Source organism: Gallus gallus, chromosome 33, assembly GCF_016699485.2.
Source record: "Gallus gallus isolate bGalGal1 chromosome 33, bGalGal1.mat.broiler.GRCg7b, whole genome shotgun sequence".
NCBI classification, from domain to species: domain Eukaryota; kingdom Metazoa; phylum Chordata; class Aves; order Galliformes; family Phasianidae; genus Gallus; species Gallus gallus.
The window spans coordinates 1,840,857-1,853,657 of NC_052564.1; the positions used below are offsets into that span (position 1 = coordinate 1,840,857).

A 12,801-nucleotide genomic window follows, 5' to 3' on the forward strand; every position below is an offset into this window, starting at 1 on the left:
CATCCGTCCTGGGACACGCAGCCCTCAGGGCTGTGCTCTGACAATGAAGCACCAAAGCCCTCAGCTGGAGTAGAAGTCTTTTTCCAGAGTAAGAAAATATGAAGTACCTTCAGCCAGATCTGCTATGGGATATCCCTGATTCAGTGATCCCTCCTGGAAAAACAGCTTCATTGCCTACTGCAAGAGACTTACCCTGTCAAGCGCTGTGAGCAGTGCTCCTCCAGTGAGCTCACATCCTACTCACAATGTACACACCCTGTAATCTCTTTCTCTTTTCTCTTCTATCTTCATGTCACCTGCAGATCATGCCTATAGCCCTGCTGTGCTGTGCACAGCTGTGTCTCCGCAGCGCTGCCCTCTTGTATGAGCTTCCTGTGTCCCAGGAGCCCGGCCCAGCTCAGCAACAAAGGCGGTGATTTCCTTCCCTCTGGAGATGTCCATGGGTCTCCATGGCTGACTGCTTCTGCCGGGCAGCAGGGTAATCACTGAATCACAGATTCACAAAATCATGGAAAGGCTTAAGTTGGAGGGGACTTGAAAGATCACCTTCTTGCTACTCCCCTGCCATGGGTAGGGTTGCCAACCACCACATCAGGTTGCCCAGCATTCCATCCAACCTGGCCTTGGATGCTTCCATAGAAGGAGCATCCACAGCCTCTGTGAGCAACCTGATCGAGAGTCTCTCCACCTTCAGAGTAAAAAGTTCTTCCTAACTTCTAACCCAAATCTCCCCTATTTTAGTATAATGTCATTTGCCTTTGTCCTGTCAATATCAGACCACGTAAAATGTCAGTCCCCCTCTGTCATATTCTGGAAGGCTGCAAGGGGGTCTCTCAGAGCCTTTTCTTCTCCAACCTAATGAAATCCAACTCCCTCAACCTGTCTCCATAGGAGAGGTGCTCCAGCCTTTTGCTCATCTTTGTAGCCCTCCTCTGGACCTGCTCACACAGCTCCACACCCCTCCTGTACTGGGGTCCCAGGCTCAAAGACAGTCCTCCAGGTGGGCCTCATGAGGGCAGGGCAGAGGGGGGACAGTCTCCTCCCTATCCCTGCTGCCACCCCTCTGTTGGTGCAGCCCAGGATACAGGTGGCTTTCTGGGCTTCAAGCGCACACTGCTTCCTCATATCCAGCTTTTCATCCATCATTGTAGAACACACTTTGAATTCAGTTCAGTTAGTCACCAAATGTCCAATGGATGGAGGCTGATTCCAGAAGCAAGGTTGGTCCTATCAGAGCATGTTTGCTTAGTAGAGGTGTAAACGCATCATCTGGAAACCTCTGCCTATGGCCCTTAAAAAAAGGAAACTCTGGGGTTAAAATGGGATTTAGCACCACATGGACCCATGGGAGGTTGGAGTCCTCTTTGTTTGGTTCCAATGTGTGCAATAAATTGTCTACACATGTATCCCTCTTATGAGTCCTTGGCCTTTATTCAGTGGGTGTGGAACAATTGCTCACCCAGAGGCACTCACTGGTGACCAAAGTGCCTGGGGAGGTCCACACAGGACCATGGGAGCCCGGAGTCCTCTTAGTTGAGTTCAGATGCATAGAGTGAGGTTCCTGTGTGTGAGCCCTCATCTGAATCCCCGCTCTTTATTCAGCATTGACTCAGTTGCTCACACACATGCTCAGTGAAGATGAGGGTGCCTGTGGTGATCCTTCCTGTGTGCCTGGGCCTGCTAGACGTGGTGGAAGATCTCTGAGATAGACACCTCCTTCCTGAGCATCAGCTGGATGCCAGAACGGAGTTATTCTTGACCATCCTGAATGTCATCACATCTCTGAGTAACGGGCACCTGACAGTGTCCCCATGGAGCATGCAGAGTTATTCAGCTGACCAGATGGATGAGCTCACCAGATGAAGAGGCAGATCTTTCTCTGTTCCCCATCTATTGCGTATTCCAGAGCTTAAGGCATTACAAAGCTGTGACACACCTACATTCTCTCACTGATGACACCTTCCTTCGTTCTGGGCTCTCCTTTGCATGGCAGTTCCCTGGGGTCTCCAGCACACCTCAGCCAGATGGCAAATGCAGCTCAGGACCTTCAGGAAAGCCATGCCATGGTAGTGTCAGTGCTTGCTGGACAACTGTGAGCCCCACAATGGGCCTAGTACCTGTGTGCCACCTTCTGAACACCAGTACCGTGGTGTAGATGCACGGCCCAGCCAGGCTAAATCAAATAATGCTTCTGGCATGGGATGCTTTCTGAAGTGTCTTTACACTAAGGAGAAGACCACAAACATTAGCTCAGTGAGCTCAAAATCTCTGTGCATTTGCAGGCCTAGGGTCTTGTTTCGCTTACAGAGACATGGTGGGATGGTTCCTACCTCTGTGTCGTAGCAAAGGGGGGTGCGGACTCTTTCTGATGGATGGTCAAGGAAGTCGAGGATAGGCTTCTGCCCTCTGTGAGAGTGCACTGAGCTCTGCCTGGGGGAGGCAGAGGAGCCAGCTGAGAACTGATGCAAATGGCTTAAAGAGGAGACTGGCAGCATCTGCTCCCTGCTTCCTAAACAGGAAGAACAAGAGGAAGGGGACGGGGGTGTGTCTGAGTTACAGCTGGGATGGAATTGTTTTCTTCACGCTGTCTGGTGTGATGCAGTGTTTTGGTTCTAGGAGAAAAACAACGTAGATACCACTCCGATGTTTCTATGTGCTTCTAAGCAGCGTTGTCCAGAGCTAAGGCCATTGTCAGTGGAGGGCCCAAGGAGCTGGGAGAAGACAGAATGAGGACAGCTGACTGAAAGTGGCCAAAGGAACGTTCCATACCATCTGACAGCAAGTGGAAGGAGTTTGGAAAAGGGGTGGGAGGTCATCTCTCTCTCTCCCGCTGCTCAGGGGCCAGGTGGGCATTAATTAGAGGGTGGTGAGCAAGTGCTTGTGCATCACTTGTTATGTACTGTCACATATATATGCATATATAGTCATAACTATTACTCTTTTCCTTTTATCTCTCTCAGTAAATAGGTTTATTTCAACCCACAGGTTGCACTTTGCTTTTTCTCAAGTCTCTTCCCCATCCCTCTGGGAAGGGGGCAGTGCACAAAGCACTGTCAGGTTATGAGACACCGTCCGGGTTAAACCACCACAGTCATTTTGGATGTGGAGCTCCTAGTGTTCTGATAACAGCAGATCTGTCCAGAGAGAGTTAACACAGGGCTTTGTGGTAGTTGGATAATTGCTGGCCATGGTGCTGATTCTTTCCTGGTTTATGGAGCTCGTTGAGTCCTCTCATGAAACTACACTGCACAGCTCCTTGCTTGCTGCTTGTTTTCCCTGCTGCACTGTCAACTCTGGGGGCTGGATTAGGGATTTTATTTTGCTGTGCTGTTTGGCCATGGCTTATATCATGATAAAACTTTCAGCTGACAAAATGAAGTTCTCTGTGTGTTCAGCTCTGCAGCCATCTTTGAGTTTTGGAAGTAATACTGCCAATATGATTAGTAATTACACCCTTGGCTTTGTCTCCTCAGAGAGCCCGGCTATGGAGGAGATAAGGGAGGACACTTTCCAGCAGTCCCTCATCCCCCCTTTCACTTCTTCTTCTTTCCCTAGAGCTTGAGAGCTAGTTGCAACAGCTCCTGAGAACTCTCACCATCCGTGGGATGTTCAAACCAGCGTGCTCCCATTGCTGCGTGTTGGTAATGTGTTTCAGGTTATGTTTCAGATGAAACAACCATTCAAGAATATGACTGAGAGATCGGCCCCAAGGCGGGATAGCTCTGCATGTCAGGGGGTGTGGGACGGTCTGGGCAGGTGCCTGGAGCAGTGGGCACCACCAGGAATTTGGAGCTTCATCTCTGAGCAACTGCAGAATCCTGAAAAACTGGAAGAATATTTGGAAAGGTGTGCACTGGCCCTGCTAATCCTGAAGAGGCACAAATCACTGCAGCGTGCCAGGGCCTGGCCCACACTTGCTGAGCTCTGTTCAGCACTCTTCAGCATCCTCAAGGGGAAGAGAGCCAGATCTGCTGGCAGTGCTGCAGCCTCTCCAACTCCTGGGACAGACCCTGCAGCAGCTCCAATTCCTGCTATAGGTCCTGGAGTTGCAAATATATACATTGTGCTGCTGTCCGTGGCTGTACCTCCCCCAGATATAGACAAGGCAGGAAAAGAGAAGAGCAAATGAAAAGTATTATTTGCAATCTTTCTCAGTAACCTATTCAGGGAATCTGGTTCCATATTTACATGAGCTCTCTGTGTGAGGAAATAGGAAGTAGATGGTAAATAAGAAGAGGAATAAATTGCAATGTTTATTTATAGATTACTGTATCACACTTACACAAACAAAATCAAACACACATAAAATATGAAGAACCATCACTGGCAAACGTGTGAGGAAAATGTGCACTTTATTGAATCCAGAATAGTGCATATTGCAACACTTTGCTGAGGGCATGTTTAATCTCCTTATTCCTCATGCTGTAAATGATGGGGTTCAGTGCTGGAGGCACTACTGAATACAGAAGTGCCACTGTCAGATCCAGGGATGGGGAGAAAATGGAGAAGGGCTTCAGGTAGGCAAAAAAGGCAGAGCTGAGAAACAGGGAGAGCACAGCCAGGTGAGGGAGGCACGTGGAGAAGGCTTTGTGCCGTCCCTGCTCAGAGGGCATCCTCAGCACAGCTCTGAAGATCTGCACATAGGACACTACAATGAAGACAAAACTCCCAAAAAACACAAGGACACTAAGCGCAATAAGCCCAATTTCCTTGAGATAGGACTGTGAGCAGGAGAGCTTAAGGATGTGGGGGATTTCACAGAAGAACTGATCCACAGCATTGCCTTGGCACAGAGGCAGTGAAAATGTATTGGCAGTGTGCAGCAGGGAATAGAGAAGCCCAGAGCCGCAGGCAGCTGCTGCCATGGTGGCACATGCTGTGCTGCCCAGCAGGGTCCCGTAGTGCAGGGGCTTGCAGATGGCAATGTAGCGGTCATAGGACATGATGGTGAGAACGCAACATTCTGCAGAGAGGAAGAAAACAAAGAAAAAGACCTGTGCAGCACATCCTGCGTAGGAGATGTGCCTGGTGTCCCAGAGGGCATTGGCCATGGCTTTGGGGAGAGTGGTGGAGATGCAGCCCAGGTCGAGGAGGGCGAGGTTGAGGAGGAAGAAGTACATGGGGGTGTGCAGGCGGTGGTCGCAGGCTACGGCTGTGCTGATGAGGCCGTTGCCCAGGAGGGCAGCCAGGTAGATGCCCAGCAAGAGCCAGAAGTGCAGGAGCTGCAGCTGCCGCGTGTCTGCCAACGCCAGGAGGAGGAACTCGCTGACGGAGCTGCTGTTGGGCATCTGCGGTTCCTGGGCATGGAGTCCTGTTCAGAGTGCAGAAGATAATGACAAGACAAGACCATTCTCTGAGAAACGCCTCCCGTCATGCTGTAAATTTTTTTCCTTCACTTTGGAAAATGTTCATTTAACTCCATAACTTCAGTTTATTTTCATGAGCTTCCCCTTCCCTTAAGAGTTGAAGCTTAAAGAGTGCATAAGATAATGATGAGTCAAGACCCTCCTCAGAAACAGTCCTCCCGACATGCTACAAAATTTTTCTTTATCTTTGGAATATGTTCCTTTATCTCCATAGTTTGTGTTCAATTCCATGAGCTTCAGCATCCCTTTAGAAGGAGATGGTTAAGGAGCTCTTACTTTCCTCTCATTTCATAACCATATCCCAGCTGCCTGAATATTTTTCTCTTCGGAGCAGTTTCTATGTCTCATATCTTTACTTCCAACTGCTTTTAGATCCCCCAAGCCCAGCCACTGTGCACTAAAATTAGTCTTAGAGAACTCTGCCAGTTTGCACGATAAGTGCACTATACATGTCTGCAGAAAACAACCTTAACTTCAACGGATTATATCCTGTAAGCAAAGAAGGGATGAAAGCTCATTCTCTGTGATCGTTTACAAAAAAAGTGAATGAGGAAAGAATAATGCGGGAGTGTCAGAGCTGTGTTCAAAGTTGACAGCCCCTTTTAGTTTTCTGCCTCCAATCCTTTTCCCCTCCCTAAGGATATAAAAGAAAAATCCCTGCCTTGTCTCTCCTCTTGCAAAGTGCTGTTGGTAACACTCAGGGTTGCAGTGTAGCTGTGATCCCCCTGTCCCAGGCAGCAGCTGTGGCAGCAGAAGGCCCCTGCCCTGCCCTGCCGGGGGGCTCCTTCCCCCCACACATCTCCCCGCAGCGCCCTGGGCAGCTCCCCGGGCAGGCTGAGTGCTGAGCCTGGCAGGCGGCAGAGTCCCTGCCCCGGCACACAGCCCCTGGGGCACAGCAGGGACCCTGCTCTGCACCACAGCCCTGGGCACCCGGCTGCACCCCCGGCTGCACAGCCTGCAGCCGTCCTGGGACACGCAGCCCTCAGGGCTGTGCTCACGGAAGCCCTGGTTGGGAGCAGACCTATTTCCATGATAAAGACACAGAGTGTCTGCAGTCTGATCTGCTTTGGAGTGTCCCAAATTTAGCCATCCCTCCTGTAAATGCACCTGCATTGCATTCAGCCAGACCCTTACCGTATCAAGGGCTGTGAAATATGCTCCTCCAGTGAGCTCACAGCCTGCTGTTACCATGAACTGTTTGTATATTCCCTCTAATTTCTCTTTCCTTCCCATGCCACCTGAGGTGTACAGGAGCTGCTCCTGGGCACAGCTGTCTCCCTTCAGCTCTGCCAACTTGTATGAGCGTTCTGTGTCCCAGGGGACCAGCTCAGCTCAGCATCAGAGGAGGTGATTTCCTTCTCCCCACAGCTCTCCCTGGATGTATCCATGGCCCTCATGAGCTGACAGCTCCTGCAAGGCAGCACGGTCATCACTGCGGAACGTACTTCAAAGTCAGCTCAATTAATCAACATGTCCAGAGGATTTCAAAAGCATGGATGTTCCAACTAAAAGAAATCGGACCACGACGGAAGCAAATGTCAAATCAGGAAACCTCTGCTCATGACCAGTATGATAAAAGTCACACAGATAAGGACAGGGAGGGGTTGACTTCTCCTGTTCTGGGCAGTGATAGCGCTGATGTAGTGCAGGCATAACATTACAGAATCATTCAATGGCTTAGGTTAGAGGGACCTTCAAAGTGAACCTAGTTTCAAGCCCCTAGCCGTGGGCAGGGATGCCAACCACCAGATCAGGCTGCCCAGGATCCCATCCATCCTGACCTTGAATGCCTCCAGGGATGGTGCACAAAAAACTTCTTTGGGCAACTTGTTCCACTTCCTTTGAGTAGACAATTTGTTCCTAACATGAAACCAAAATCTCCTCCCTCCAATTTAAAGCCATTACCCTTTCTCCTATTACTATCAGACCATCTCATCCCAACCGTAGGGTTCGGCATCTCATCCGCTGATGGAAAACCTGGGGCTGAAATGGGATCAGTACCCCAGAGCTCCATGGGAGCCTTATGTCCTCTTAGTTGAGTTCAGATGTGCACAGTGAGGTGTCTGTGTGTGAGCCCCTCATCTGAATGCTTGGTGTTTATTCAACAGGGACTCCATTGCTCACTCAGACACACTCAGAGATGCCCAAGGTGCCTGGAGTGATCCTAGTTGTGTGCTGGTGCTTGTAAAGCGTGGTGGAAAATCTCTGAGATAGACACCTCCTCCCTGAGCATCAGCTGAGGGCCAGAAGGGAGGTATTCTTGGCCATCCTAAATGCCACCACAGCCCTGTGCTCAGGGCACCCAGTGTGCCTTTTGCATCTGTCCCCATGGAGCATGTCGTGTTATTTCGCTGACCAAATGGATGAGCTCACAACAAAAGAGCCAGATCTTCCTCTCTGCTCCATCTGTGTCATACTCTGGAGTTCAAGGCATTACCAAATGCTCTACCAAAACTTTGGTACGTCTACATTCTTTCACTGATGACACCTTATTTTGCTCTGGGCTCTCATTTGAATGGCATCAGAAGAAGCCTAGGGTCATGCCAGTTCCCATTTCAGAGGAATCTCACAGACGTTGTTCCAGTTTGAAAGAAGAGGAAGAAAGATGAAATCAGCAGTTACGGATGTGTCATTCCCACTCCAGTTCCTGGTAAAATTATGGAGAAAATGATGCTGGGAATCACTGAAAAACACCTGAAGGACAATTATGCCATTGGTCACAGCCAACACGAGTTCATGAAGGGAAGGTCCTATTTAACTTGATGTCCTTTCAGTAAGAAGTCACCCATGTAATTGACCAAAGGAAGCCAACTGATGTTAACTATTAGGATTTGGGTAGAACTTTGAATACTGTTCCTCACAGTATCCTTCAGGATAAGATTTCCTGCAAAACCACTAGGCATAAACATAATGCGATGGGTGAGCATTTGGCCAATGAGACGGGCCCAAAGGATTACAGTGAACGTGTTCCATCAGGCAGGGGGACGGTCACTAGCAGGGTTCCCCAGGGCTCCATTTAGGGCCACTTCTCCTTAAAGTTTTCATCAGTGACTTGCATGTAGGACCAGAGGATGTTCTGAGCAAGTTTGCTGATGATACCAAATTGGGAGGTGCTGTTGCCTCCACTGAGGGTGGAGAGGCTTGCAGAGAGATGTGGACAAGTTAGAGAACTGGGCATGCAGCAACCACATGAAGTATAACAAGAACAAGGGACTGATTCCGCATCTGGGTAGGGTCAACCCTGGACATACACACTGACTGCGGATGGGACACTGTCTTTTTATCAGGGATGTGGGGGTCCTGGTTGAGCGAAGGTCATTGTCCCTCTCTGCTCTGCACTGCCGCAGCCTCACCTGGAGCACTGGGTGCACTTCTAGGCATCACAGAACATAAAGGACATAAAACTATGGGAGTGTGTCCAAAGGAGAGCACTGGAGGAGAACCCCAAGAAAGGAGTTACAACACCAAGATTGCTGGAGTTCAAGAAGCATTCAGACAACACTCGGTGATATGGTCTGCCATTTGAGTAGTTGCCTGGAGGCAGAAGTTGGACTTGAAAATCCTTGTGTGTCCTTTTTAGCTCAGGATATTCTAGGATTCTATGATCGTGGGTAGAAGCATGATGATGGAGTCACTATGTTGTCACAGTGGATAGGAGCTTATTGACACCTGAGTCATTGTGTTGTCTCGGTGGTGTAGAGAGCAGTGATGTCAGAATTACTGAGTTGTGGCAGCGGTCAGGATTACAGTGATGTCAGAGTCACTGCGCTGTTAAGGGGAGACAAGCTCAGTGAGTTCAGCACCGCTGTGTTATATCACAGCTGATATGAGCACAGTGGTGTTGCAGTCAGTCAGGAGCTCTGCATGTGGGTGAGCATCAAACATGGCATCCCCAGAACCAAACAGTGAAGAAATGGAGCCTCCACCTTGGGCCTGAGAGATCTGAAGTTCAAACTTCTGTTGTCACTGACTGCTTGTTCAGACTGGGCCCTTCTCACATCCCACAGTCCACAGGACAAACAGCCCAACCAAGACATGGGCCTCATGGCATCCTTGCACCCCATGCAGAGCCTGGGAGCTGCTGTCCCCTTGTCTTTCATTTGACCTCATGCAAACCTGCATCCCACTGCCCCAGGAAGGGCCCTGAGCCAGCAGGAGGGACAGGATCTCCCTGCCAAGGGTCTGGGGCTCAGGGCTTGGCCTTTCTGCTTCATAACACAAAGGAGGCTTTTCTCAGCATCACAGCCACCATCCCAGTGCCTTTGCCTGCCTGTCAGCATGGCTTCCAATTCTCTGCTCTAACAAGTCCCTGGGGAAGCTTGCTTGTTAGTGGCCCTCAGTGGGGCCCATTAATACTCCAAGAAACTTCTCTGTTCCTTCTGACTTGGTCTTCTTGAGCACTTTGTGCAGTCTCCTCTCTGCACTGAAGGTTGATGGACTCAGCAGCAAATGCCCCATAGGGCCCATTACTGCCTAAGGTGCCGTCCTGTGCCTTGCACCTTCCTGTCATCTTCTTCAGGTGTTCGAAACTTGTACAGCTAACTGGAGAGGTATCTGGAGAGAGCTTAAAGAGGAAGAGTTCAATGGTCATTTAAAAAGTCCAGTTATTTATTTATTGATAGCTGTATTTAAACAATAAGTTAAAACAGTACTTGGCAGTTGATTCTGACCCAGGATGTCCCATAATGAGCTTTGCTCCTTCACTGTTATGGACAAACGTCCTCTTAAGCTTTCCCCATCCCTTTCTATTCATGGCCCCATGGGACTAGCATCACTTTTCCTCACATCACTCTTCTCCTCTGCAGTCACCCGCTCACTGTTAAACCTCCTTTGCACCAACTCCCACTGGCTTTCCTCAGAGAACCAGCTGCACGTGGGCAATGACAGATTTCTCTTTTCTGCCAACAAACAGAAAGAAATGTGATGCAATTGAATGAACAGAAAAACACAGTGATCAACTGCATGCCTTATCCAAGCTGCATCTACTGAGATTTTTCTTTCACAAGGAGTACTTGTACAAGAAATGAGTTAGACAGAGATAGGAAGGGATAAATATAATCACAGTGAAGGAGTTGACAAGAGAGTCCATCAGACTTTGGAGAGATGGAGCAGGTTCCAGTAATCTCCCTGAAGGTCACAGATCAGCCAGGTAGTTGGGAGGTATTTGAACGAAGAAAGAGCAAGGGATGGGGAAATGTGGAGAGCAGTGGGAAGAGCGTGTGTCCGGATGCCTGCTGAAAACATGGCCTTCGACATGGTCATTAATTTAGCAGACCTGGAGACCCCTGGAGGATGAGGGACATGAAATACGCAGCAGGGTAGAGCAGCGGTGGACGCTGGGCATTAGTCACAGGGCATTGCAACTGGCACCGCTGTCTGTGTCGCTGTACCTGAAGACATCTGTCGTGCAAACACAATTCTGGAAAGCACTGTCCATTCTGTAAAATGAATTATAATTATAAAAATTACTTAAAATTGCCTCAACGTCTGGTGTTACAACTTAAAATGAAAAAGAACTTAGGAGTATTTCTGAAGTTGAGAAGTGCGTGAACACATTTTTGCTCATTTCCGTCTTTGTCTCTGAACTTTGCTTCAGTTTTATTGACAAGAACATCTTTCAGCCTTACAGCTTCAACAAGAAAAGGAGATCCATTTGTGTCTTGCACAGAGCCTGGAGTCCCCCCAGAATTTCCCTGCCCAGAACCTTCTGTGACAGCTCTCAGTCTTTGCACTGACAGAGTCACACTGTGGTTCTGATCTGTCTTCGTGCTCTCAGTCCTTGTTTTCGATGGTCACATGCAGCACAGGATGCTTCTTGCTCTGGAAACATCTGCTCTCTTCCCATCAGCAATAGGCCATGAGCACATGGGATCACATGATATCCCAGGCTGGAAGGGAACCTGGGGGATGTCTGCAGTCCAACCCGGGACAAAGAGGGACAGACCAAGTTGTTCAGCATTTGCTCCTGATGCATTTTGAAAACCTCCATGGGCAAAGACTGCAGAGCCTCACTGGGTGACCTGACATTAGACATTTGGAACACACTCCAACCATTCCTAGGATCATGGTGTGGGGCATGGAACAGGTGTGGAACAGGAATCACAAAGAAATAGTGGGTGACACATCCCTGGATATGTTGAAGATGCCGAGGGCCCCAGGCATCCAGATCTACTGGCTGACAGCCCTGCCCACACCAAGGGGGTTGGAACTGGATGGTCTTTAAGGTCTTTTCCAAGCCAGGCCCTTTAAGAGTTCTGTGATTCCTGTCACTCAGGATCCTGTTTGCTTAGGTATTCCCTGATCACCTCCTCTTTCACCAAGGGCACATCTGCCTTCCACCAGCATTTCCCACCTGTCTCTGGCACCTAGGATTCCAAGAAGCCCAGTCCAACTAATCAACAGTGAGGTCAGGAAGGAAAGGACCAAGGACTCAGAGCAGGAGCTCACATGCAGGCAACTCACTGTGCACACCTGATCTGATCCAGAGAAATCCCAGCTCCTGTAGGTCAGTGGGGAGCTGAATCCCATTCGAGCCCAAGGGTTTCCATCTAGGGATGAGATGCCTGCACTGCCTCAGCTGAATCAGTGCCTTGCACAGGGGAAGTCCACCCCTCCCTGTCCTTCTCTGTGTGCCCTTTTTGTTACAGCAAACACTCTCCAGTAGGACTAAGCATGTGTCTGGAGTTGGTCACTGTCCACTGGACATTTGGTGGTTAATGCAGTTGATTTCCGAGTACAGTCATGATGCTGTTGTCTTTCAGGAGCTGTTGGCTGTGGAGACCCAGGGACATCTCAGGGGAGATGAGTGGGGAGGATAAAAATGAAATCCTCAGCTGCTGTTTTGGGCCAGGCTCCAGGGATACGGGGAGATCCTACAAGTGGGCAGTTCTGTAGAGAGGCAGCTGTGCCCAGGAGCAGCTCTTCTGCACAGCAGAGCAGGGCTGAGGGAATGAATTGCAGGTGTCATGAGGAGAGAAGAGAAAGAAGAGAGGGATTACAGGATGTATGGGCTGTGAGCAGGCTGAGAGCTCACTGCAGGAGGATTGCTCACAGCTCTTGACAAGGTAAGTCTCTCGCTGCAGGCCATGAAGCTGCTTTTCCTGGAGGTATCATGAATTTGAGACAACTCATAGCAGATCAGGCTGAAGACACAATGTTTCCTAACTGTGGGGAAGGACCTGCTCCAGCTGAGGGCTTCTGTGCTGCAGTGTCAGAGCACAGCCCTGAGGGCTGCGTGTCCCAGGATGGCTGCAGGCTGTGCAGCCGGGGGTGCAGCCGGGTGCCCAGGGCTGTGGTGCAGAGCAGGGTCCCTGCTGTGCCCCAGGGGCTGTGTGCCGGGGCAGGGACTCTGCCGCCTGCCAGGCTCAGCACTCAGCCTGCCCGGGGAGCTGCCCAGGGCGCTGTGGGGCGATGTGGGGGGGTAAGGAGCCCCCCA

The 12,801-nt window shown here is 49.9% G+C and overlaps 2 protein-coding genes across 2 annotated transcripts in view; one reads left to right on the plus strand and one right to left on the minus strand.

The window, feature by feature from the left end:
- LOC107049234 (olfactory receptor 14A16-like) overlaps positions 1–12,801 on the plus strand; it is a 164,388-nt gene that overhangs the window by 122,595 nt on the left and 28,992 nt on the right.
- On the minus strand, positions 4,911–5,276 carry LOC121107938 (olfactory receptor 14I1-like; the record flags this gene model as incomplete). The annotated part of the gene is made up of 1 exon (XM_040654538.1): positions 4,911–5,276. A coding segment is annotated over one exon (366 nt), but the record flags the coding sequence as incomplete, so codon positions are not given.